At 43.4% G+C, this 25913-nt stretch overlaps 1 protein-coding gene across 3 annotated transcripts in view; it reads left to right on the top strand.

The window, feature by feature from the left end:
* The window catches only part of pcdh11 (protocadherin 11), a 150911-nt gene that overhangs the window by 30889 nt on the left and 94109 nt on the right, over positions 1 to 25913 (top strand). Inside the window, exon 5 of one of the 3 annotated variants that reach the window (XM_037076894.1) lies at positions 2539 to 3683. The exons of the other annotated variants lie outside the window; for them this stretch is intronic. Within the exon in view, the coding sequence (XP_036932789.1) occupies positions 2539 to 2622 (84 nt within the window). The 3' untranslated portion in view covers positions 2623 to 3683. Of the gene's footprint in view, positions 1 to 2538; positions 3684 to 25913 lie in introns of those variants that run through there. 3 annotated transcript variants of the gene reach the window in all.

Below are 25913 nucleotides of genomic sequence, written 5' to 3'. Positions count from 1 at the left end.
TGATTCGAGAAGCGTCCCTCCAAATCTTCCCAGCTCTTTTTTGTATCAGATTATTTCTGAGGTTTATTTGTTCAGTCATCTGAGAGGGGTCAGGTTTCAAGTGAAGCCGTGTGACATCCTTACATTTGGCGTCACGTACTCCCAGCATTTGAATATAATCAAGAAAAATCTGCCCTCATTGGTTCCACTCACCAACCACATCTTCAGAGATGTTAAGACGATAATAGATCAAACTTCTCCTGTCTCCTCGAGCAATTGACAAGTGATGCCTCCCACTTTAGACATTAGATTTCCCACCAGCTTTAAGTGTGCTTATTTAAAGCCTGTGTCATAGAAAAAAAAATGGCATGAAGCTTTGCCTGATGAGAATCGGTGGTTGCAAAGGTTAATTAAATGCACTAAAGGGTTAATCACTCGTAATACAGTATGATTAAAATCACTGTAATTAGGTTTCGAATGAGGCTGATAAGAAAGATGAAAAAAGGCAGACGTCCTTTAAGATTATCAGCGATGCCATGTACTCTCCCTGGGTGAGTCACGTGGTCAGGATTCCAAGTGATGGGACAGTAGATGAGCAGCTGTCCTGTTTGTCAGATAATATTTTTGTCTCTGCTTGATGCCATCTTTGTGCAGAATCTACTTTCAAAGTCAGAAGAAGAACACTTAAAAACAGCACTCTTTAAAACAAAAAAAAGGTGTTGTGGGTGCTTTCATCCGATGAGGTGAAAAGAGAATATCTGAGCACTCCAGAATTGGAGGATGTGATTTCGAGTGTGACTTGTAAAACAGAAGCTATATTTGGTCTATCAGGGCTAGCTATCCAGCCTCTCTTGAGCCTAAGACCGGAGGTCCAAAGGCAAAAGATCAGAGGCAGGTTGTCGTATATTTTCCTTTTTGTTCATCAAAGTGACAGATGGTGCTTTACACTGATCTCTCGTTGCCCCCACACTCTCCCACACACCTAAAGCGGCTGAAAACTAAAGCAAAGACAAAATGCCCACCCGTGGAATAACAATGGGGAGGGGATGCGGGAGGAGATGATTACGGTTTAAGGTCACTGAAATGTTTTCAGGGACTTTACAGATGTAGCTGATAAAGAGCGAAGCTTGTAAAAATACTTCAGAGACTACAGATTTGTGCCACCATATGGCTTCATTATACAGCGAGAGCCATATTTGCGGGCGCTTCCTCCCCTCCCTTCTCTTCTCAGTTTTTTTTTTTTTTTTACGCATCTCATCATTTTCTTTTAACCCCCACCCTGTGATATTAGAGGTCAATCTGCCTCCAGTGATGAGGAACTCTTGTGAGAGTATGTGCTTTGGCGGAGGCAGATCAAATGAGTGCCACCCTGCTTGAGTGATCTCAGACATCACCATGAATATGCAGGGAATAATAAAGGCTAATACATTCTTTTGTTTGGCCCATAATTCTGGGCCTGTGGAGCTTGTAGGGTCACTCCCCGACGAAAAAATAACCTCCTGTGACTCCATATAGGAGATGCTGCATTAAGTGTTTCCTGTAGTATCACATACGCATGCATTACAGTTTGATTAAATACCCCGTAGAGCATAACTGCTGTTTCTTATGCCTTATTTATAATGCAATTTATGGTATTATCTTTGTGGGAAAAGATCATATTATAAATGCGTTGGATAACGAGGGCAGCGGTGGAAAAGCATTTTACATATCGTCGTTTGTTTGTGTGGGTAACGATACGGACCGTCTACAAGAGCCACCTATGGTCTGATGACAAAGCGCTTGTGCTGACTAACAGTGGGTGCATAGCCAGGGGTAGGAGCCATGATTTTAAAAGGCTAAGTAGGTTCATTAATCAAATCTGATGGCAGTATTAAACCTGAGCGACTGATTGTGGCTTTAATTCATATTATTTTATTCTCATTGTTCTTTTCTGTTTTTTTATTTATTTATCTTCTTTTTTTTTTTTCTTCTTCTTCTTTTTTCTGTTGAGTCATCGCATCTGTGATCACTGTGCCTTTGCTAATGTAAGCACTACCAGGGCCAGACTCCTCCTGATTCAGATATTGGCAGATGTGTCGCTAGCCTTTCTAGGGACAGCAAAATGTCATATTCTGTACATATCAGATGACCCACTGGCAAGGGTCCGAAAGAAAGAGTGGGCCTAAATTGATCCAAATGGCTTTTTGAGGGGGAAATGAGGAGTGCTGCACTAGTGTGGTGGGAGACAAAAAAGACAAATTGGGAGTGATAATTGGATAAGATTGCATGCTCTGATAAGTACAGGAAAAATGCACAAGCTTGTGACACTTGTAGCATTCTTCAAGGAAACCTGACAAGATAATGACTTGATTGCCAGCCATGCCTTGAAGAATGCTTCAATTTTTTTCTTTTTTCTTTTTTTTTTTTTTTTTTATATCTTCCACGCTCTCTTCAGAGATTTTTTTTTATTCAGTGTTGGGTGTAGCCTCGCACTGATAAGGCTTACAGCTTAGGCTGCTCAGAGCTCGATGATATTGTAACTACAATCTCCCTATATCTGTCTGTCTCTCTATATTTCAGGAGACGGCACTGAAACCACCACACTATGGCACACTCTGTGGCACAGGTACAGCTCGCTCCCACAGGATTAAAATCAATCTCTAGCTCCCACTACCTAAAGCGAGGGAAAAAGAGAGAAAAAGAGAGAGAGAGAGGGCAGAGGGAGGAAAGAAGGAAGGTGAGAACTGAAGAGGTGAAACAAGTACTTTATTGTCTCTACAGCCTCAAACCCCACCTCTTCATACAATCGAGAGAAAAAGATGAACTTGGAAGGGAGGGGGAGAAAAAAAAAAATCTCAGAAAAAAAAAAAAGAGAGAGAGAGACGCTTCATGTTGCCTGCCTGAATCTTGACAAAGCTCCTCCTGTGAACCTGTTGGAAGTTTGAAAAATGCTTTATTGAGTCCTATGCTATTACTTACTGTACCTGTGTCAGTGAGGATGATACTGTTTGCCCTGAAACCCGCCTCGAAAAATGTCCCACTCCAGCACCCACTCTGTAAAATAGGTGTCAAATACAGTCAGTAGATCTGTAAAGTATGTTTATATGTATGTATGTATATCTATCACAGAGTTGATGGTGTTTATATTTATTGATTCAATTTCTTTGCCTTGTTTTCAAAACTGCCTGGTGGCCATTTTATTTTCTTACTTTCTGATTATTATTTTTAATTTTTTTTGTATCATTTGCTCTTTCCGGGCTTTGCTCATGGAACTAATGACTTATAATGTATTTATGCTGCAAGGTCTACAACCCGTAGGCTTACATTAGTGTTGAGCCCACATCACAGTGTACCTTTTTTTTCCTGTCAACTTTTCCGTCCCACTCTTGATGCCACTGATAGCATTTTTGTTAGCGAAGATGTGTGGCGTGCATGGCCCCACAGTGCGACCCGCATTTCGTAGAGCTTTACAAGCGTGCTACTGATCGCCATGCTGTTATTACACTGGGAGGAATGGTAGGACAAGTTTAATACGTCAAGCTAAGCCACAATCACAGGGGACTAACTGCTGGGGTTATAATCAAAAGCTGTTTATGTAGGGCAGATTTGAAGAGCACTAAGCCTAACCTTTTGTGTGTCGCTTCCAATCCGGAAGTGATTTAACCTGTGAGATCCACGTTAAAATGAGACCAGATGATAAAGAGTTAAAAAAAAAAAAGAAAAAAGAAGATGAATAATCCTCAGGCAGTCTTTAATATGAGTTGGTGGGCTTAAAGCAAAAAAAAAAAAAAAAAAAAATGGCTTGACTTTGTGCACTTATTCACACCGACAAAAGAAGTACTCTGACAAGAAGAACATAAAACACCAAAATGAAAAAGGTAATCCAGGCTTCAGTTTGAAAACAGCAATAAGTTAACATTTGACGGAAAATCCACTACGGTGCACTTACTACTTCTTCCTAGGCAATTTTGTTCAGAGCATCATTTCGCTTCTACTGTTTCTTACACATTTAGGATCATAATGGTACAGTTTGTCCTGACTAGAAATACTTTCTACCGTATACACCAGTAACTGGCTTGATGGGTTAGCAGCATTGTTGTTCAATAGTCCTGTTAATTGGTAAGCTAAAGACTGCTTTGATAGGTAAGGCCTACAGTACATACATATAACCATAGAATTAGATTCATTAAAATGGACATAGCCTTGTGTATTCATTTGGAAATGTGCAGATGGACTGGACCAGAGGCTGTTCTACCCTCTTGTGAGAGCCTATATATAGTTTTAAATGAAATTATCGCAAGGACCGGAAGCCTTTTTTTATGATTTAGGTCCAGTCTCAATATGTCATGGTTCTACCGACTATGTCTATTTTAAAGCTTTTAATTTTATGTGTGTTGCCTCTCTGTGAGGCAGGTTGTTATTATCGAAGGAGGTATATTCATGTAATTATGGTATCAAATGTATTCACTACTGCGTAGGAGCCACAGTATGAAGTATACATAGCATCCTAGCACTGTGTAATGATTAGATTTTGCCTGATCTTTGGGGAAAAGAAGAAAAAAAAATACTCATACATGGGGAGGGCTTTTTGTCCTTGTAAGGGAGACAGACAACCTCACTTTTATTCAATGTGAAGTACAATATGCACCTTACATGATCTTTGTAATTGACTTTGATTTGCCAGTGTGGAGAAAACTGTAAATGTTTTGTTTATGTATGTGTGCGCTTCTGAACTTTATTAAAGTCTTTTGCATTGTATTGCATATTTTGACGACTCTTCTTATTCATTGTTTTTTGGTTTTATGTTTGCCGAGCACTCGATATTAGTTCTGCATCACAGTTCTCCCGCACACTCCACCGTGCATCTGCTTCGAGAGAACAGTGAGATTAAAAAAAAAAAAAAAAAAGCAAAAGCACACGTTGTAGAGCAATCATTTGTTTTTCTCATACACAGCCGGCAGCATACAGTGCATGTCAAGCAGGCTGCGCCCTGTACGAGTACGTGTGGCTGTGTTGGTTTGGACACCATTAATTGGCTCACTCCAGCCATAGAAAACACTGCCCCTTACCGCCTTTCTTCTACGTTTTTTTTCTGCAACACTATAGCACTTTACTGGGAGGAAGAAATGGAGAAATGGGTTTAGATATACATCGCTCATTAGGAACAGATTACAGATAAAAAGTTATGGAAATTCAGCGGGAGCACATCCTTTGAAGTGCGCAGGCAGCAAACAGCAGAGCAGAGGCTTTATTTGGAACAACACAACTTTTTTTTTTTTTTTACTTTTTTTTCCTCCCCATTTTCCCCTTCCATGAGAGCTGATAATGATGATTTGATAATGATAACCCCACTATTATGATGTACAGTAGTGCACAAACATGGGCCTTTTACACATCTGAGAGGAAGATTGATGCTAGAGGGTACAATAACCGCCGCTCTAACATTGTGTTAGGCGGTGTTTATGCGGAATTTGATCCAAAAATACAGACTTGAAAGGCATAAAACAAAGCCGGCGTCGAGACAACAGAAAATGTTTAATTGCTTATCAAAGTTGCTTCATATTTTTAAAAAACTGAGGGAAGAGCTAATCAGTTCCCTCGGGGGAAGTGTCCTCTGTGATTTCAGAAAAATGGTGCACACTCAAGTAGAACATCCGCATATAGAGAGTGCAGAAAATGTCAGCTTTCTATTAATAGATGAATGTAAACCTGCTAAGTGTCTCATTCTTTCAAAAAAAAAGAAAAAGAAAAGCTAGGGTAGGGTAGATCATAAGGTAGTTGTATCCCTTTGAGCTAGATAAATTATGATTTGATATTTCCTGTTGTGCATAATTAGGTAATGAAGTGATTTCAAATGAGCCACAACTAAATAAATAAATAAATAAAAGAAACAGTCTCCAACAAAGCCACAGCATTAATGAGTCTTAACATTTGTGCAGGGAGATAGAGTAAGTGGATTCTCCTCTGCCTCTGAGTGCAAAGTCAAAGGTGAGGAAGAAGAGATGGCGGGGGGGGAGGAAGAGGACTTAATGGAAACAGGAGTTACAGGTCTGGTTTCTAACAGAACTTGTCTTTGGTGTAGTCTTCAGACCGCTCTGTCGTTGCTCTCTGCTCCTCACAGAGATGTGCAGTTTGTCAGGGCCACTCAGCGTTGTGATCTCACGTCGAGGCGTATTCCCAGTGATTTTTATCATCTATAAAACGTCTCTTAAAGGTTGTCCCAGCGGTTGTATTGCAGTGTGCCACCGAGGGAAGTGTTTCCCGAGTTTCTTTGCTGACATATTGATTCATGATTTATGAAGAAGCGGTATTCAATTACACCTAACAGGCCAGGAAGCCGGCCGAATGTAGTACGTTTGATTACATTTAATGCAATGATATGTCTGCGGATGGAGCGACAAACGCACACATGCGCACACACACGCGCGGGGAGGGTGCGTTGTGCTGCGTGGTGGTGTGTCTCTCCACGTGGACTCCATTAACTCCATCCTCTTCTTTTTTTTTCTTTTTTCTGTTTTCTTTACTTTACCATTCACAGCATGGCTACGAGGCGTCTTCAGTAAAACTTCCATTTATGCAGCAGTTTCCTGTAATAAAAAACCTTTCAGTTGTTCCGAAAAAATCGAGCACATGTTTATTGCCAGTTATGAGAAATGAAACTCTCGGACGAATCAGGAAAAAACCCACGTATAAAGTTGGTCGTTCTGAAGAAAGTGCACGCGCCCCGCCCGGTGTCTTTCCACAACCTTGACAATGCAATCAGTGCAATCAGTACCTCAGCGCCCTAATATCAATTCTTCCCCCCCGACTCTGATAAATGTAACATAAAACCAGAACATGTGCGTTATTCATGCAGATAACATTGCGACGGAGCTACCGAGATGGCAAAAAAAAACCCATATTCTCTTCACATCGCATTGATTTTACAAGTCACTCACATTTTTCCGCTGAGATCACAGTCGTCTACTGCAGCAGTATAGAATGACAATTCAAGATTACAGATTGCTTAAGACAAAAGCCACAGTAGTTGCTGCATCAGCCGGATTTTTAGAAAGAGTCATCACTCAGATGACTTAATGCTGCAGGGGTAATTTGTGAGATTTCTCTATAATTGTATGGAAGGAGTACAGTGATTGAATGCCTGGATGGATTTGTTATTACCTCAACCAGAAGTTGTTCTGCATGTGAAAGCAGCCAATTACATATGAATGTATGTTATTAATATCTGAAAAGGTGCATTTTCTTGTATGGAAATTGTCACTCATATGCAAAAGCAGACAGAAAACATGTTCAGTTCCCATGTCATTACATTTTCGTATGTTTAAATGTGAGTCACATGTGGAAGAAATGCCAATCACTTTCGAACATATGTAATTCAGTTTGGGAAATGTAGAGTTTGTTTGTCAAGAATGTCCATTCATTGTGTAAATGCTCATATGTGACATTACTTTGTTTTTGCATGTTAAAACGTTTGTTCAAATGGCCGATCGCATTTCGTGTGATTTCCTGTGACATGTTTTGTTCCCGCGTTTGGAATTTCTAATCCACAAGCCGATCTCATCTGAACTTTTGTAACTCAAATGTGAAAACTGAATGTTTTATTAAGGAAATGCCATGTTTTGTACAAAGCCAATCACCTGTGAAAATGTCCAGAGAGCGTGTGGCGTTAATTTATCTTCGCGTGTTGAAATTTGAGATCACATGTGAACAAAAGCAAATCCCGTGTGACATTGTGGAAATTCACATGTGAAAAAAGCACATTTCAGGAGATCACATGTGACACGTTTTGTGTATGAAAAATCTCATACGAAGGTGTTTTATTCGGTGTGAAAACTGTCAGTTTCAGTGAGGACATTTTCAGTCTTATGTGTAACAAAACTTGATGTCATAAAACAGATAACAGGTCGCATGTGCAATTGTTTTCTCGTCACATGTCAAAATTGTTAGTTGACATGTGAAAACAGTCAATTCAAAATGAGAAATTCAAACACAGACGTATGAATTCAGTGGTGACATCAGTTATATTAAGCTGACTCAGAGATGGCACTTGTATTTTGGGATTTCTCTATAAACCAAAAAACCTCTCTCTGAAATGTTCAAATATAAGCACTATAAATGCCTTGTATTTATCTTTTATCGTCCGTGGGGAGGTGTGGGTCAATTAGCCGAGCAGCGAGCATGTTAGGGGTATGATGTGAAGTCCTCCTGAAGCGATGCCGTCTGACTGTCTAAGCAGGGGCTATTTATGCATGTGCTGTGCAGCGGTGCAGGAAACAAGAAGATGCTGTCTTTCTGTTGCACTCCACTCAAGGCAACACTCCACACAATTGCTGCCAAATCTCTGCCAAACTGAATAATTCAATCATCCCCCATAGCTGCGGTGGTCTAGCTACCTTTGTGTGTGCAACAATCAAATCAGTGTGGAAGCCCGCCGAGTGGTTCTTTCTGAGACACTGAGTAGCTCCACAGCCCGGAGATTGTTTTCATTGAAAACAATTCTGTTGATTAAACGAGGTGTGACTGTGGAGCGGGGATCTGAGGAACATCGATTGCTTGTACAATTGTTTGTTCCTTGTTAAAAGTGTGATCTAAAACAGTAGTTGCTGATAGTGTAGCGGGGAGCATGAGGGTTGATGGCGTGCCTGCGAGACGGTTAGCGCGTCTCCGCCTGCCCTCGAATAACACAGGTAGAGAAATCCGCCATGATTGTCCCGTGTAGGATTAAAAAAAGAGATGCCCTCATGCTCGATACCCACACAAATGTTTGTTTTTTTTCGGAGACATGGCTGCCGGTGCTTTCGGCGTGGCCTTGTCAGCGCTTGATTGTTTTTGTTTTTTTGCCGTATGTATTTTACTCCGCTTGTAACGTGGGGATAAGTGAGCGTGACATGAATTCTTTAAGAGACACCCACTCTCCCCCTGTTCCCCACCCCTCTCTGAAGTAATCACGAGGTTACAACCTCAGTTCTGCCCATGTAGATTTAACACTAATCCCTGCCTGAACACGAAAACAAATACAGTGAAGAGGAGGCAACATTCATTCATCGTTCGGGCCACCAGTTCACCGGTGGTGCATCTGCACTCTGTGGACGTTCGCGGTGAAACTGCAGCCATGAAGGGCTTTGTTTGCATTGAAATTTGTTCCTCATTTTACTCCCTTTGAAGCGTGTGGTGGGGAAACCTGTCTGGCAATCTATCATGCTGCTGTGGCTAATAAATGCAGTTTTCAAAACCTCGCCATGTCCCACTGTGGGTCGTTGTTCAACACTCTGTGATGCTGGCAATGTTGTGCAAGGCAGAGGGTCTGAGTTTTAAACGAGCTCTGTGGCCAAAACGAGTTCAGTTCTCAGCAGTCGGGAATAAATGTGTTCGAACAGCGCGGTGCTGCATCAGATGGTTGTGTGGCAAACGTGTTAACCGCATTCAGCGTTTCACGAAAGCAAACCCCGCTTCCTCGGAGTGATGCTTTAGCTCGAGAGCTCTAAGCAGCGTGAAGGACAATGTCACAACAGGATGCAGCCGTCGCACGTTTGCGGGCTGCAGGTAGCCAGACTGAAAGGCAACAACTTAAGACATTGTCCAAAGAGGGCCATGTCTGTGTCCTCCCTAATCCTGGTAATCCTCCGTTCAGAATTCTTGATTTGCTTTTGTAAAAGAGATTGGGAGATGATAAGATGCTCGTCCGCCTTCTTAGAATAGCTGATAATCTGGTTTGAACAGAGGACTCAGGGGGTATTTAGCCTGCCTTAACATTTGCCCAAGCAGATGGCGCTGATGGGGGAAGGCACAACTTTAGCCTCCAACCCCCACCTCCCTCTCTGCATGGTCCACTTGGGAAAAGGAAAAAAAAAAAAAAAAAGAACAGTGGGATGATAATCAATGTTGTTTATTTTGCTGCTTGACTCTTTAAGTACTTTCAGACAGATTATAGGCTTTTGCAGGGGATAATCGGGAAACCGCAGACAATTGCCTTTTTTCCATCCTGACGGTATCCCCCCACGAACGCGTAAAGAAGGCGGGTTTAAAGTAGATGCCGACTCTTAATTCCTGATTAGTCCCATTGCAAACCCTGTTGAAATTAACTGGACACTGTGCTAATCGCTGCATTTCAAACACCAACCCCCCCCCCCCCGCGCGCTCCGGCACAGTGGACACACCACATCCAGCCGTGAGAAGTCATCCCGTGAGTGATATCTCCATGAGTGCTTGTTTTTTTTTTTTTTGTTTTTTTTTTCTTCGCAACGTGATGACACGCACGCACTAAGAAAGCCGGAAATCTTCTCCGGGGTAAATGTAACACTTCAGGGCTGAACAGTGAGTGTGCTGACCTCTTCCAACTGCAGACTGAGGCGAGCCCATTCTCTTCCGAAAAAAAAAAAAAAGGAAGAAACATTTCCTCTTCTTTGAGTCGGGATGGAAATCACAATAGACGTCGAGGCAACTCTTACAAGTCGACTGCGTGACATGACACTGTAACAACTGCAGGATTTTTATATATTATATATATATGTATATATATACATATGTGTGGCAGTGCAATACTTCTGATCCCGTACAGTGTGTAAGCATGACTAGATGTAAGCCATTAAGTCGTTTATAGCTGTTTCCTAAGCCCACCTCTCTAACCTTATGCCTCTGGCAATCGTCTCAACCCGGACCGGACACCTGCAACAAAAGCATTTCTCTAATGAGATCAGCCCATTAACTAATTAGAGCTCCGCACGACATAAGTAGGATGACTGTGGAAAGGTTTGTTTGCACGTACGGGAGGCGCCCCTCAAACAAAGCATTTGATGCTTTTCTCTCTCTCTCTGTCTGTGCAGTTGTGATCCGTAACAGGATATTGTGCATAGCTGTCAAGCTCAATCTGGGGCAGTAACACAGAAGACAAGCAGAGGCCCCAAATGCATCCTGCTCAGACGTGTACACAGTGCAAAGTTAATCCACACATACACAATAACATGCTGATTTTTCCTCTCTGTGCTCCCACTTCATCCAGTGACAAGCGGGAGGGTTCAAAGTGAATGCTTGAAAAATGCTCTGCATCGAGCATTTGAGGGAAATGTGAATATCTGATTGCATTTGAAGCAGTTTGTATGAGGGCCGCGGACGTTTTTCCCGTTATAATTGGAACTACATTCTGCAGCCTGATATCTTTGTGTCGTACTCGTGATGATTAATGCAGTAATTTCATTTTTTCATGTCATCAGAGCTTGGCTATGTAAGTGCTTCTTCGTATTACAAGTACACAGCATGTCACGAGCTTGGGATGTGTGTGAAAACCGGTTTGCGTGTCACCAGCGAGGTATAGCATGGCACCGCTAGCAGAGAATAATGGATGGTGAACCACAAAAAGCTAACGGCAATTAGCGGTAACACACACTTTGCGGCTCATTGTGATGGCTCGATCCTTACCTGTACCAACATTAGGACACTGTTTGACAGCTCGCACTGAAAACATCTCGAAGCCATTAGCAAAGTTTCACCTAATCACTTTCCTTCATCGGAAGCAGCTCTGCATACCTTAACACCTTTACCTGAATAACGAGGTGCTTTTAATATACAGCAGGCCGTAACAGGAAAATATAGTTATATAGCCCTGGATCATATTCCACAATAAAGTGGAAGGATGGCTCGGGCTGACAACATGAAAGGATAATAGAATCAGGGATATTTTGAAGAGGCTTCTTAAATAATGCGTGTGATATTCACTGATGGTCATAAAGAATTTATGTGCATGCAGTCTTCAAAAAGAGCAGCAACTCATTCCCAAGATCAGTCGGACAGATTATTACATGTCATTCTGAAAGTTTTTTTTTTTTTTTTTTTGTTGCAGAGGTCTTTGTTGGTTGACTGGTCACACAGTCATTACGAAGTGATACGGCTTCCCATCACACTGCGCCATGAATTTTGAGGGAAATTGATGCTTTTCGCCGCCTCTTGAGACTCACTCCCCCCCCCCCACTCCCCCACCACCACCACTTTTTTTACAGCTCTATGTCTGGGTTATAATAGTGACTTCTTAAAACACCGAACTGACTTCATTTGCAGTCTCTCCTGATAGGGTATTGCACTCTCTTCGCCAATTTTTATGAGCTAAAACCAACGAGACAAGAATCTGACCGCTTTCACAGTCATTTTGGTTTTAGGCCCGCCTCTCCACAAAAAGGAGACTGTAGCCAATCCAATGTGATTAAAATATTTCAGGGGATCAGAATACCTCAATCCCATCTGCCTGTAATCACCTACTTTTCTTTTTTTTTTCTTCTTTTCTCACTTCATTTTAAGAGCCCACGCATGCAGACTCTTCTCTTCGCATTTCCACTATGTTCTCTACGCATCACTTCTTTTCCATGCCCGTGTTTTGCCATGATTGGGGTTACGTTCTCTGTTTCGTGGGGAGAAAGAGATAGATCCAAGCATCCAGGAGAACTGCACATGTATAACGGGCAAATTCGCCACATACGTTACCCATGCTCCACACTTATAGACAGGCGCTGCCCGTGATGGAGCACATGTGTTCGAGCCCAGAGGTAATGGACAGCACTTCAGTGAATTGTGCCGACCTTATTGTATTGTGTGGATGATTGTGTTATGCTCCCTCAGATAATGACTGTGCCCTACTTTGACTTTGAGGCAGTGACCTGAAATAAGGCGCACAAGTGAAATCCGAGCCTGGATGAACCTGGAAGTGATTAAGGTCACCCGGGCGCACCACATTTGTTTGACCCCCTCGGTGACTCGCAATCGACCGACGTCTGCAAATCCTCCGGGAGCCTTTTGTGGGATTCCTCCTCGACGCAAACACTGGTCATTGATAACGTGTTTGGGAAGAAGTGTCGGGATGATTAAATACACCTGTGAGAGCAGGCCCTAATTTTTCAATACCTTACATTCTTTGGAGGTACAAGAAAACATGATGTCCCCCCCACCCTTATCCTTATCTGACATACGGTCTTTAGATTTCTGGTAGTTTCAATACAACAAGTTGCGTTTGTGTGGGAAAAAAAAGTGCATTTCTTCCTACACGTTATTCTCTGGGTGCGACCGGCTCTTGCGAATATGGGCCACAAGACTCATATTTTAATGCCTCGGTTGGCCTGAAATCATGTAATCGATGAATGGTGCACAGCATGCCGCTGCTCGTGTGTCCAATATTGCTCTGTGCTCGCTATGGGTGCTGACTGCACAAAGGGAGAGTCACCGAGGTCATAAATAGTTCAATGGCAACTATCAATGGAAGTGCGAAGTAATGCAGAGCACTGTCAGTGAGTCAAAGCAGTAGAGATGAGCAAAGAATTATTCATAGTTTCTTTGGGGATATGCAAATGCGTCTAAGTACTCTAGTATGCATAACATATAGGGAAAATAAAGCGCGGAGTGAATGACACTGAGTGCGTCAGAAAAGATGATGCAACCCTGAATCCTGGATCCGACTCAAATTAAACACATTCAGCTCCCTGATATATTATTTAAGAGCGATAAGGCTGATTTTCCTAGTTTCCAGGTCTCACTCACATGATGCATACATGCCTTTTTGCTTTGGGGGAAACATGGATAACATGAGATCACGTCTGCCTCCCGAGGGTTTGGATGCACTGAGTGGAATCTCTGGCTTGTTTTTCGCGTCTTGCCATTCTGCAGGGGATCAGTACACAGCCACTGCCATGACGCTGGGATAAAAATTACTCTTCCTCTGGTGTGCATGTAAATCAGAGTGGGGCGGGGTGGGGATATAATGAAATAATGAAGTGTGCCTCTGCTTCTTTTTTTTTTTTTTTTTTTTTTTTCCAAGAGAGACCGTTGGGAGCCACTATTTTTAGACACAACAAAGAGATTGCCAGGGGTGTCCAGTCTCTCCGGTTAAGTTATGGAGTTTTATCCACTTGTCAATGTACAGTCGCTTGTCTAAGGGCTTGGCTGCACACTGGGAAGAAATGGAGGCCAGCCTCTCCCTCCAGACAATGTCAATTAAAGCCTCTGTGGGATTCTGTGGACAGATCGTGGCCGTTCCTTTCCGTCCTCACGGATGATGGACGTCGTGAGTGGGATCAAGAGAGTTGATTTTGAGTTATGTACTGTGCGCATCCGTCCGCCACATGCATGGTAACCCTGTAAGATGACCCGCCCTGCCAGCAGGAAATGCTTTGTCACACAGACAAATGTGGCAGATGAATACTCAGCATGATCCTGGGGTATTTGTCATCTGGTGTTCTCTTTCTAATGGGTTTACTGCTGATGATCCAGGTCAGAGAAGGACAAGGTGCTCCACACGGAAAGTTAAGAACAGACTCTTATGCGGGATCACAAGACAAGACCCTAACCCTCTCAACCCTTTAGCTTCCATACTCTAAATGTTAATCTTTTTCTCTCTGTACCTTTTAACCTTAACTCCTAACAAATCTTTTCCCTTGTGTTTGGGCTGCTTTTTTTTCTTCAAAACCTCTGCTACATGCTAGCTTGTCCCTCCTTTTATCACCCCCGCGGAGCCGTTCAAGCATCGATTTATTCAGCCGGAACTGTGCAAGGGGATTCGAGCATTCCCATAATTTATTGTAACACCATTATCTCCCATATTCTCGATGCAACATTTGACCTTGAAAATGTGAATTTGCAGATGCAGCTAGACCGCATCTTTGCAAAGTCAGATATTTTCTGGCATCCTTGGCAAGGAGGAAGGGGGGGGTGATATTGCTGCCATGTTTGCCTTTTGGAGATAACACCTCAGAGGTCATTTGAATGACTCGGTGTAATGCAGGTCATATGGTTGCGTAGCCCCAAACACACTGAGCAACCAACTTCCTGGCATGTGAGATATTTCCTCTCTAGCGTTTTTTTTTTTTTATTATTGTTATTATGCGACAGTGGCTGGTTGCTTATGCACGTACGGTCACTCTGTGGACTTTTTCCAGAGTGCAGGGCCACACATATGGGGATGGGCGATAACACAAGGGCCAACCTGTACACATCAGGCTGGTTTAGTGTGGGAGTTATAGCGGCGTCTGTTCTCCTTCTATAACATTTCTCGTGAAAAAAAAGACTTCATGTCACAAAAATGGAACCCCATAAATGATTCCCTTAACATTCAGGTCTAGAATACCTCCAAAACTAACTGTCCTTGACTACTTTGAAAGGAAAACATAAAAGGCAGTGCATGTCAAGACACGCATTCCACAGCAAAGTGAAAATTCCTGCCTCTTATCTGTTTGATTTTGCACTTAGGGATTTTTTTTCTTCATCTTTTCTCTTCAAACATCAAGTACCAAAGTCATTTACATGTGCTGGGGGCAACCAGAGTTAAAACACAGACATACAACTTACTGCTGTCTAGAGGCAGTCTCTGAAGGAAATAAGGAAGTTGTAAGGGGTGGGTAAAATAAGGAAGCGGAGGAAGGGTAAAATGAAAGGAAAGAGAAAAGCAAGGGAGGAGGAGGAGGAGGAGGAGAATGAGGGAAATGAGGACGGTAGGGGGTGAGGCCAGTGAAACACAGAGAGTGTAATTCAATTTGACTAAAACTCTCTGTCGCTTCATACGACTGGGGGATTGGCCTAACCACCGAGATGAATTAAAATTCATGAACTATTGAAGAGTGAGCTGCCAGTAGAGAAAGTGGGTAGCATGATACAGTTTAAAAAAAAGCAGGATATTATTTTTTTTTTTCTTTTTTCTAATTACAAATAAATGAAGCTATTAGTTTACCTTAAATTAAAAGCAGGAGGTTTCCCACAGAGATATCTGATCCCATGTGAAACTCATTTAAGACTGATTTGGGCCCCTATTGAGCTGGCAGGCGATCTGAAATTAGGGTAGCGGAGCATTCTGACTGCATGGTGTTGTCTGAGCTCCTCCTGGCTCCATGCCCTTTTTCTTTAGCTTGGATACGGCTAAGGTTTACTCGAAAACCATATCTGCAAGGTACAATTAGGTAATGAAGAAAAGAGAAAGAAAAAAAAAAAGCCAAATTTCCGGCTTGCTAAAGTTTCCCCCTCTCGAATGTGTAATCTTATACGGATTCATGAATGTGCTCAGTGGAATCTGGCAGAGGAGAGAACGCCAGGCAGCCCCGTTGTTCCTAATGCTTCCCAATCCAGACGAAATCAAAAGAAAATCCAGTGTTTGACTTTCATCCATCCACAATATAAATAACTAATTTATCAATTGTGCTTAAAGAGGCATACAATGGGCAGAACAGAGAACATTGTGTAGCCGGGATAATCCCTTAGAAGATTTATCCTGACGTTGCCTTGAGGGGAATAGTGGGAGCAAGAAGCAGATCCTATTCCCTCCCTCTCAGCCTCTCTATCTCTCTCTTTCTCGGGATACATAGCCACTATCGCGGCTCCTGATCAGCCCTGTTTAGTTATATTGCATTGTGTTCTTTGATATTCCAGTTAATCCGTCAAGTGAAGAGATTTAGCTGAAGATTACAGTGATTCAATGAACTTTTTGATGATACACTGCTCATGTCTGTAGCCCTGAGGCATCTTTCGTGATGCACATTATGTCCATTTGTATGTACGCGTGGTGTTTTTGTGTGTGTGTTTAAGTGAGGTGGCAGTCTTCATCTCCCGTGTGGGCGACTTTGACTGGTACAAGATAGCGGGAGCACTGCCATCGATGGTCTGACAGCCCCAGAGCTTCCCCTCAAGCTACTCTGGAGCTGCTGTAGGCGGTTTGCATTCTAAACATGGATGAGAAAGCATAAACCGGGAGAGTTTGATTTTTCTTAATGTTTTTTCTTAAAGTTTTTTCTGGGGTGTTTTTTAAATCGGTATGCTTGCACAGTTCTTCCCGTAGAATGTCTGTGTACTTCTGACCTTAAGGACTTTTTCCACCCATGATTCTGTTGTCATAACAGCAGGTGAGACACCCGCGGCATGAGCGTGTTGTTGCTTATCTAGTTGATCAAAATCAACGAGCTGCGAATGGCATCACAACAACCTTACAAAGTTTGAAGAAAACATCCTGAGTATTAAACAAAAAAAAAAACAAAAAAAAAGTGAATGCTATGTATGCTATAAAATGTTAAAATGGGTCACCAAATATACTTTGGTGGCCCGCCCAGGTGTAATGTATGTGTGGGAAACACTGCTTGCAGTGGTAGTAAAATAGGTTCCAAGACACTTGACTCCCTGTTTGGATGGAACGGTTCCCTAATTGCAGCTTCAGGCTTGAGCCAAATTGCGACCACCGTGTCGTAAGTGTATTAGTTTGTCTGCGGTCTGCACAGCGAAACCTGGTGAGTCGTTCTATAGGCACGACTCCAACAAACAGACCACAGAAGTGTAATCGCGCCCCTCGGACTGCCCGAGCCTGTCTTACAAATTTATCATGCATGTGTTGAACCAAGGTGAGCGGCGTTGCCTGGCAACAAAGCAAACAAGCCGGCACGGATTTGGATAACATCTGTTTTCAGTTCATGAATTCTATCAGTGGGAGCATTCTGTATGTGCAATTACTTGAACCAATCACATGCAAAAGCTTTTTCAATCTGGCTCCTTGAGTGCTGTCACTAGTTATTACAGCGCGTGCTATTTAGCAAAAGTGCATTTGCAGTTTGAAGAGCATCCCAAGATACTAGTGGCATCTAATTGCATTACCTGAAGGAGACTGATGGCGCCAGTTAAAACGGCTGGCCCCTGTTCAGGCTGTGTTGAAGGCAAGTGCTTCTTTACAGGTCATACGTCATGTTTCTGACTGGAATCTTTTGTCGACTAAGTGATTTTCTGACAGCTTTAAGCCTCCACTCGCCTCACCAAATACCCCCATTCCCTAAGCAATCGTACGTCTTGCCATTAATCCACTTTCATCCATGTGAAACTAAAACAATGACAGAATGATAATGGCGGCTAATGCTGCCAAATTTTGATTGCACAAATCAGATTCGCTCTCATTAGCTTGCTCTAAATTGATTCATGCATTCATGCTTGTTTACCTAGCAATAGTGTAAAGCGTCCCAGCAGTGCAATCCATATTCAAGCAGGCCAGCTGTGAGGCTCGCCGCAGCACTTGTCCATGTTGAGCCCCTGAAAACGGCAGGTTTTATTTGGTTGTTTTTTTCCCCTTCATTCTGTCATTTCATCATCTTTCCATCATCGTTCCGTCACCAGATTGCTGCTTAATAACCACTGACCAAATCTTTACATCTCTTCATTACGCCGCTCTGCATAATTGAAATCCCTGTGTCGCTCCTCCTTGCCAAGGTGACAAAAGTGCCACTTCTGAAAATGCACGGCTTCCATAGAAATATAAAAGTCATCTCATGGGCGGCTCAACATCATTTTCCGAAAAGGAGCCACAGGCAAATCTTGATGACTGAGAAATACAATAAGGTGAAAACTGCCAAGTGACCCTCACAGGATATGTCTCTAGCACCTTCTGTCTTCCACTTCTAGATTTAGTAGGGACTGGAGGGGTTTTTTACCTCACAGTCCTCGTGTCGTCCGGTGGGACTCTCATCTTGGGAATAGCATGCCAGTTTTATTGAGCAGGGAGTGGCAGTGGAGAGAGACGAGGGCCCTCAGAGACGCCTGGATGTTTTCCATATTAAACTGCCGAGAGAGAGAGAGAGAGAGAGAGAGAGAGAGAGAGAAAGAGAGAGAAAGAGAGAGAGGCTTAAGATCTCACTGGCGAAATGACTTTCCTTTCAGATACCCAAATGCCACTTAAAGTAGCATAATTATGGGAGCCCTGACACATCTATCTCTGTTGTTGGTTTGAGATTCTATCCAGCGTTTTGCTATTCCGCTCCCGCCCCTCTTCTCATCTCACTTCTTACCCCACCTACTCGTTCCTCCCTCCCCTGCTTCTCCCCCGCTCTCCCTCCCTCGCGCCAGTACCCTTCTTGCTAATTCCCCAACCTCTAACTCCTCCTTTTTTCTGCCTCACTTCCTGCGGAGAGTAAAATGTCTATGGGCATTTATAGTCACATTAATATGAGCGAAAGGATGTGGGGTAATAAATCGCTTTCTCTCTCCCAATGAGCCATAAGAAGCGGTGATAAAAACAACTTTTCTGTTGTTGTGCGCTTTTTGCCTCGCGAGGTGAGAGGAAAGGAAAAAAAAAAAAAAGAAGCTGTGTTTGAAGTTCAGATTAGTCTTCAGGGAGTCCCACCTATTGGGACTGTTAACCTTTAGCCATTCAGCTATAAAGCAAGTGAGTTCCATTAAAATACATAATGCATGAGGTGCAGAGATTGCACGCCATTGATCAGCACTTGAATAAATTGAGTTGAAATCCTATTAACATAACCAGTAACACATAAAGTGAGATGAATAAAGTGCAGTATAACACCTGCAAAAATTAGCCGCCGTCAGCTGGGGGGGGTGGGTGGTTTGTGATGGTTGAAGTGGTCAGGCTAACTGAAGGCAATTTAGAAATGAGCGGTAATGAAGTGTAATTCCGGCTTTTGTGCCGCGTTATGCTCTGCGTTTACCCTTTTTGTTTATCCCTTTTTCTCACGTTCTGGGAGCAATCCTGACCACAACGGCAAATATAAGTGTGGGTTAGACATGTTTTCATACACAGTACTTTTGTGTATTAAATCCCGGTGTCATCATTTCTTAAAGGTTTGGAAAACAAGAACAGAAGTTCATCTGCACCGACTCTGTTTTGTTTGACTTTCTGGTGCCACTGATTAGTTTCCTTCATTTGGCTGGGTATGAAAAGTTGCCATGAGAGATGCACAAGTAGCAGCTCAGTGCACTGCTGTGGCATCCAAAGCCAGCATCTTGACTCGCGGAGCCTGTCTGGCTCACCGTGTGCGTGTATCAGTCTGCGGTAACAAAAATGACCCCCTGCCCCCCAGCAACCACACTCCATTCTCCAGCATGAAGCCTTAAAGAGCAATTAGGGGTTACCCTGTCTTCTTGACAGGTAGCCTCCGTCCCACTAAATGGAAGCATGCCACGGCTAACACGCCATGCCGTTTTAAAAAGTGTTTTTCTGTCTTTAGCGCCCCCCACCCCACCCCACCCCCTGCCTTTCTTGTAGCAGGAATAATTAGGGCAATTAATTCAGGTGGATACCCAGTACAACATATGTGTTTTCAGATTGGGTGCAGGGGAGAGGCTCCGTCACCCGACCCCGTGCAGACTGGGAGATGACCCAAATTAAAGCATGTTCCCTCCCCTCACCCCCCCTCCCCTCTTCTCCTTAGATACCCCCAACGCCGCCGCCCCTAAACCGCCACCCCCCTCCACCCCGCCTTGCGGTGCTGTGCCAGCCTCCTCACAACAATGCCAGGGAACGCCTGCCAATGGTAGCAGCTCCTTAATGAAATAGTAATTGTGACTGTGACTTGCATGCATCAGTTGCTTTCCTGTCCTGTTCTGTCCCGTTGCACAGTACAGAGGGAAGTGTACTGAGTTCCAGCTCTGTAATTTCATTAATGCTCAGTGTTGCACCTCTGCGTACAGTTTGTTTTCATTACAGCTTTACATTAGCCGTGATTGCCTTACCAAGTTGGTCGCTGTATTGTTTCAAGGTCTTAATAACTTAAGAAATGCTATGTAGAGTGCACCGGTATGAATCACATTTTATGGTGTTACACCCAATGAGTGAGATGCATGAAGTACATCGAAATATTCCCCAAAGAAGAGCCGTAACGAGATTTTTTGTGTGTTGGCAGTAACAGCTACTCGGAGAGACGCGAGAGTGTGGAATATTTAAGATCAATATATCATTTATTTTTCACCGCGAGTCTATAATGGGGCCCCACAATTGTACGCTCCATTACTGGACACAAGGGCCTAGACTGCTGACCAATCCCACCTAATGAAAACAAATGTACTGGCGGGCTCAAGAAAAGAAATACACTGCAGCACAGTTCATGTTCCAGTGTCATTTGGCATGAGGACTGTGTGGCCCTGGTCTACGCAGAACGGCGGGGCTTAACAACTCAAGTGTGTCATTATGTGTGGGCAGGGAGAGGGAAAGCCAAAAAGTGTCCTAATAGCAGAGCTCTCCTGACACCGCAAACCAGATTGGAGTCATTTCATAGACGCCTAACTGCAGTGGATAACACATTTTTTGCAATTAACAGTGCTCAGGGGAAATAAGCAGATCTATCTATCTATCTATCTATCTATCTATCTATCTATCTATCTATCTATCTATCTATCTATCTATCTATCCATCTATCCATCTATCTGATAGATATCATCTATCTGAATTCTCATTTTGCTACTACAATAAAAAATTCTGGATGTCATGTTTCAACTGTACAGTCTTTCATAGCTCTTTCATCAGAGCACAAATGAGATCAGGACTATTATTTCCAAAGTACCCATGCTGATCTAACATCAGTTTTAGCCTTAGATCATGCCAAAAATGGAAGAAAAACAAGGACACATTTAGTGATCCCAGATCAGCACACCTCCTCCGAGAGGAGGTTTTGATGAGTGCAGCTCCAGATTAGATTAGAGGCCTCGCACTGATGAATGTAATCCATCATCTTGTAAGCGATGGAAATTTATGACAATTTAGTTTCAGTTACTCTGTCATAAGCCCTTAGCTTTTAGTTTTCAGAGTTGCATAACTACAAACAGAATAAATAAGAACAAATGAAGGCTGGTGGGGTGGCGCGTTTCGTGAAACTTGGGGAATTTTGATTTGTGACCGTGACAAGGGATTGGAAACACATCCTGCGACGAGCCTCTTTTTTCTGCTTCTTTGTTTCACCTTTTGCCTCCTCACCGCGGGCAAAACAAAACGCGTGGCGGTTTCATTTCATCAGCTAAGCTCGGAGATAAAACACGTATAAAACTGGATGTTTTGTGAATGTCTCAACACTTTATTCCAGTTAGCAAGACGACAACTTCTTTGAACTTGCGTTTTTTTTTTTTTTCCTTCCCCCTGCGGCGCAGCTACTGTGTAGCCCGTGAAGCAAGTCTTCTGTCTGGGCACCGAGGGAAACGAGCTGATCGGCCCGCTCGACACAAATCTTTTTTTGTTTTTGTTATTCGTGTCATATTTCTGTCAGGTGTGGCAGCTCATCAAGCTGAAATAATGAGGCCATGTTTCATGATTAGTGACAGGACTCTTTAGATATTTATGTGATGGTAAACAGTTTCTTTTGTCAAATAGTTGCTTCTTGTGATTATCTTTACCAAAGATCATTTTACCATTTATTTGCGTTGTTTACATCATGAATGCACATTGAACCCTTTTTGAATCGCAACGCTGTATTTTTTGTAGAAAAGCCCAAATGAATCACTGAAAACCTCTATGCGTACCATAAAGGTTGAAACCATAAATTCAACAATCCAGTGTACAAGTGGGCGTAATAATTTAATTAAGGCAGGATCTGTTGGGCGTGATAGAGGAGTGTGGGCAGGAGTTGTAGCTGCTGAGGAGTCTAAATGTTTATGCTTTTTTTGGTTTTACATTTCCTAATACTCATTAAGTGACATGAAACAATGCAATTTGACAGAGGAATACCAATTTAAGTATCTCAAACAAAAAAACGAGTCTTCCCCTGTGGTGTGATGTTGTCGTGCCCGTACTGTATACAGACTAATCACATTATGCGCCGCGGTTCTGATTGGCGCCGTTCGGGAGACAAACGGTGGTACGTTGTCTCCAACATATCACGAGCGAGCACGCTAACAACAGCCAAGCCACATATCCATTCAAGCACTTCAGAAAAAAAAAAAAAAAAAAAAAAAGAAAGAAATAAAGTGCAGGTTTGGGATGAACTCTTTGTATGCTGCCTGCACAGACAACAGCTTGACAGTTGGTTTCAAAGAACGTCTTCGGCACCTGAAGGGAGGTGAGCGAGGAAGGAGAGAATCACAAAAAGTGGTTCAGTCATGCACATCACACCGCTCTTGTTTTTATTAATCCCTGCTGTACATCTCCGCCGCACTTAAAACAGACTTTGGCTAGCACCCTCCGACTCACATCAAAGTCCGAGCTTGTTTTGTTGTGCCATCGTTAGAAATAAGACGTTTGCCAAAACGACTGACAGCCTCATTATGCAGATGTGCGGGTAGGAGTTTGGATTGTTTCTCGGCGTAGCGTAGCGCCGGTTTCACATCGGGTTACAGGTGGAGGGAAAACTGATGTGCCGGCTGAATGAGATTATCAGTTTCCAAAATTCGATTTTCCTCACTTCCTGCCGACTTAAAAACTAAGATGGTGTAATGTGAAGCAGCTGGGCTTGTTTTAGCTGAAACCTGACCACCCCTGGACTCTAGTGCAACTGATTTAAAAAAAAAAAAAAAAAAAAAGTGATTGCACCGGAGCAATGCTGAGCGACGCACCGTATGTATAGTTTGGGAGCCCTGTCTCAACCACTTTACCTTGGCGTTTTTTGAGACACAGCGCATTGAAACGTTCATGCGATCTGACTGTAGGTGTCGCCTCCCATTCCGATGCCATTTCGAACGGTGCCCCTTCAGTTTGGTGCACATGTCATATTAAAAGTTAATTAAGGCTCCATCCACCATTATGATGAGTGCGATGCGAGCCGAATACCGATGACGGGCGGCAGTGGGGCTTCGCCGAGCGTGGCGTGCTAAAATCGCGCTAATTTAAATAATTGACATTATACATGCTGTGTTGAATAAATAATTAAATAAATAAGTAACACCTCCGGATCATAGCTCGGGTTTCTCATTAGAAGGCAAGCTGTGCAACTCCGTGCTCAGGAATGAAAGTCAAGTGAAGCAATTGCAATAATTACAGCGGCAAGAAAAGAGTGTGCGTGCGCGTCGGGAGGGGTGGGGGCTTTACGGAAGGCAATGAGGAGGGAGGCGCTGACTGTCAACAGGTGCCTCTGATTAAGGGTAATCTGGGCAGCCCTCCCCTTCCTTATCTCTGCACTGAGCCCCACTGCCTCTGGATGCCTCGAGCTCCGTGGCTGCCTGGCGTAATGAGCTCCACAGCCACACAGTGGATGCCCTGCAGGACAGTCCCTACAGAGGCATAATGAGCACTCCAGTGTACCAATTCGTGCTCCCCACCAAGGGGCCCCCCAAGCCTGCCTCCCCTCAGACATGGGGTGGGCACGGCTCGCTCGCCAAAACCTTTCCGCAGCCGACCTGCACTCCCAGCTCCGCTTCTGAGCTAACGCCATCCCCTCTGGGTTCGGTGTGATGTCCCTGCGTGTGCGGTAGGGAAGGATGGCCCGGAGCCCAGGCTTGGCATCAATCACTTTACATCGAGAGTGAGGTGGAGAAAAAAAAGGCAGAGGCGGCGATAGGGATTGAGTTGCACCACAGATAGGAAAGGGAGGCACGGGACACTGGGATGGAGTGCCGGGTGAAGAGCGAGGACAGCTGAAGTAGCCGGGGATGGAAAACGGTAAATGATGGTAGAGGGATGGAGAGGGTGAGTGAGTGCGAGAGAGGCAACGAAAGATAAATTGTATGAGAGGGGGAGATAGGTGTTGAGAGAGAAAAGGGAGGGAGAGAGAGAGACAGACAGAGAGACAGAGAGAGAGAGAGAGAGAGGAGTATCCGGGTATAATGAGGTCTATGGAGGAGGGTGGGTAATGAGAGGAGGGGGGGAGAGTGTCAGAGTCCAAGGTGAGGAAAGATAGTGGAGGAGAGCGAGGGAGAGATGGAGAGAGAGGCTCTTTTGCCAAACAGCGGTCCCTCTGTTGGTGCTGGGGTGGATCTGTGTGTTTAAGAAACTGCACCGCTGTGCTTTTGCTCTCTTAAACAACCGGGAGGTGGGTGAGAGGATCGACGGGCCTGACCACGGAGCCAGGGCTTTGAAGCTGCCTCACGCTGAGAGAAACTGTATTGGATTTAGAGAGACTGCCTTTCAAAATAGCAAAAAAAAAAGAAAAAGAAAAAAAAAGAGGAGAATGAAAGACAAAAAAAACAAACGGGGGGGAGAGTCAAAGAGAAAGGGGAGGAATATGCGAGACACATGAGCTTGACATGACTCAAACATGTGATGTTGCTCATCTCTTTCTCCGTTTGAGAGATTAGCATAACAATTATCATTTTTTTTCCGCGAGCCCGCGTGCAGATAGCGAGATGGCAATCGCGAACATGATGTAGCATTCATTAGGATTATTCACCATCATTAACTGTGGTCATGAGCAATCTCCATGGTAAGAAACGATTCCATCTGTTTCCTCGGATTGGTCGTCCTTTTTGCATTGGAAAGGCTGGAGGGGGGGGGGAACATTAAGCGGCGCTGCTTCAGACGTATGTGTGCCAGCGTTTTTGCATTTTGTGGATGCGTTTTGTCCGTGTGAACGCCTGCGCATGTGTGTGTTCTAAGACTTTCTCTGAAGTCCGGGAGTAAAAACGGCACTCATCATCTTTCATCTGTGCTGCATTTATTCTACAGTAGCACTGCAGCAGCTGTTGCAGCCATACTTTTTTATTTTCCTTTTCTTTTTTTTTTTTCCTGCCTTCCTCTCTCCCTGAAAACGCTGTAAACTTAGTATTTTTGAAACTTAAAAATCTCGTGCTTCTTCAGTGGCGGGGAAGTCGGATCACTAGTCGCACCTGCCGGCATGTGAAAAGAATACATTTTCGTTTTTCTGAAGGAATTCACTCGGGGAATGGAGTATGAGTACAGCATTATATGCTGATACACAATAGATACGGTAAAATGAGAAACTTTCCTACTACAATAGCTACATCTGTATCAGAGAGGATTAGCATGGTGGGTAGGATTGGACAGTGTGTCTTATTTTAATTGCCGTGTATTTTAAATGACTTCCCAACGCTCTTCTTCTTGAATAGAACCTCTGCGGGGCCAAAAAAAAAATCGTCTTTTCAGAAAATGGTTCCATCTGGGAATAAGGATTACATTATTATTATTATTATTATTATCTTGTGAGGGATTAAGGATTTGTCTCAACCACTGAGTGTTGCCCTGAAAAATACAAGTAAATCACAACACAGTGTCACAAAGTCTATTGTTCAGATCCTGAAAATATATGAAAAAAAAAAAAACCCCAGACATTAAATCCTGAAAAGGAGAGGTT

The sequence above is a fragment of the Acanthopagrus latus genome, chromosome 18 (genome assembly GCF_904848185.1).
Source record: "Acanthopagrus latus isolate v.2019 chromosome 18, fAcaLat1.1, whole genome shotgun sequence".
NCBI lineage: Eukaryota > Metazoa > Chordata > Actinopteri > Spariformes > Sparidae > Acanthopagrus > Acanthopagrus latus.
This window is presented reverse-complemented; position numbering and strand designations above follow the sequence as displayed.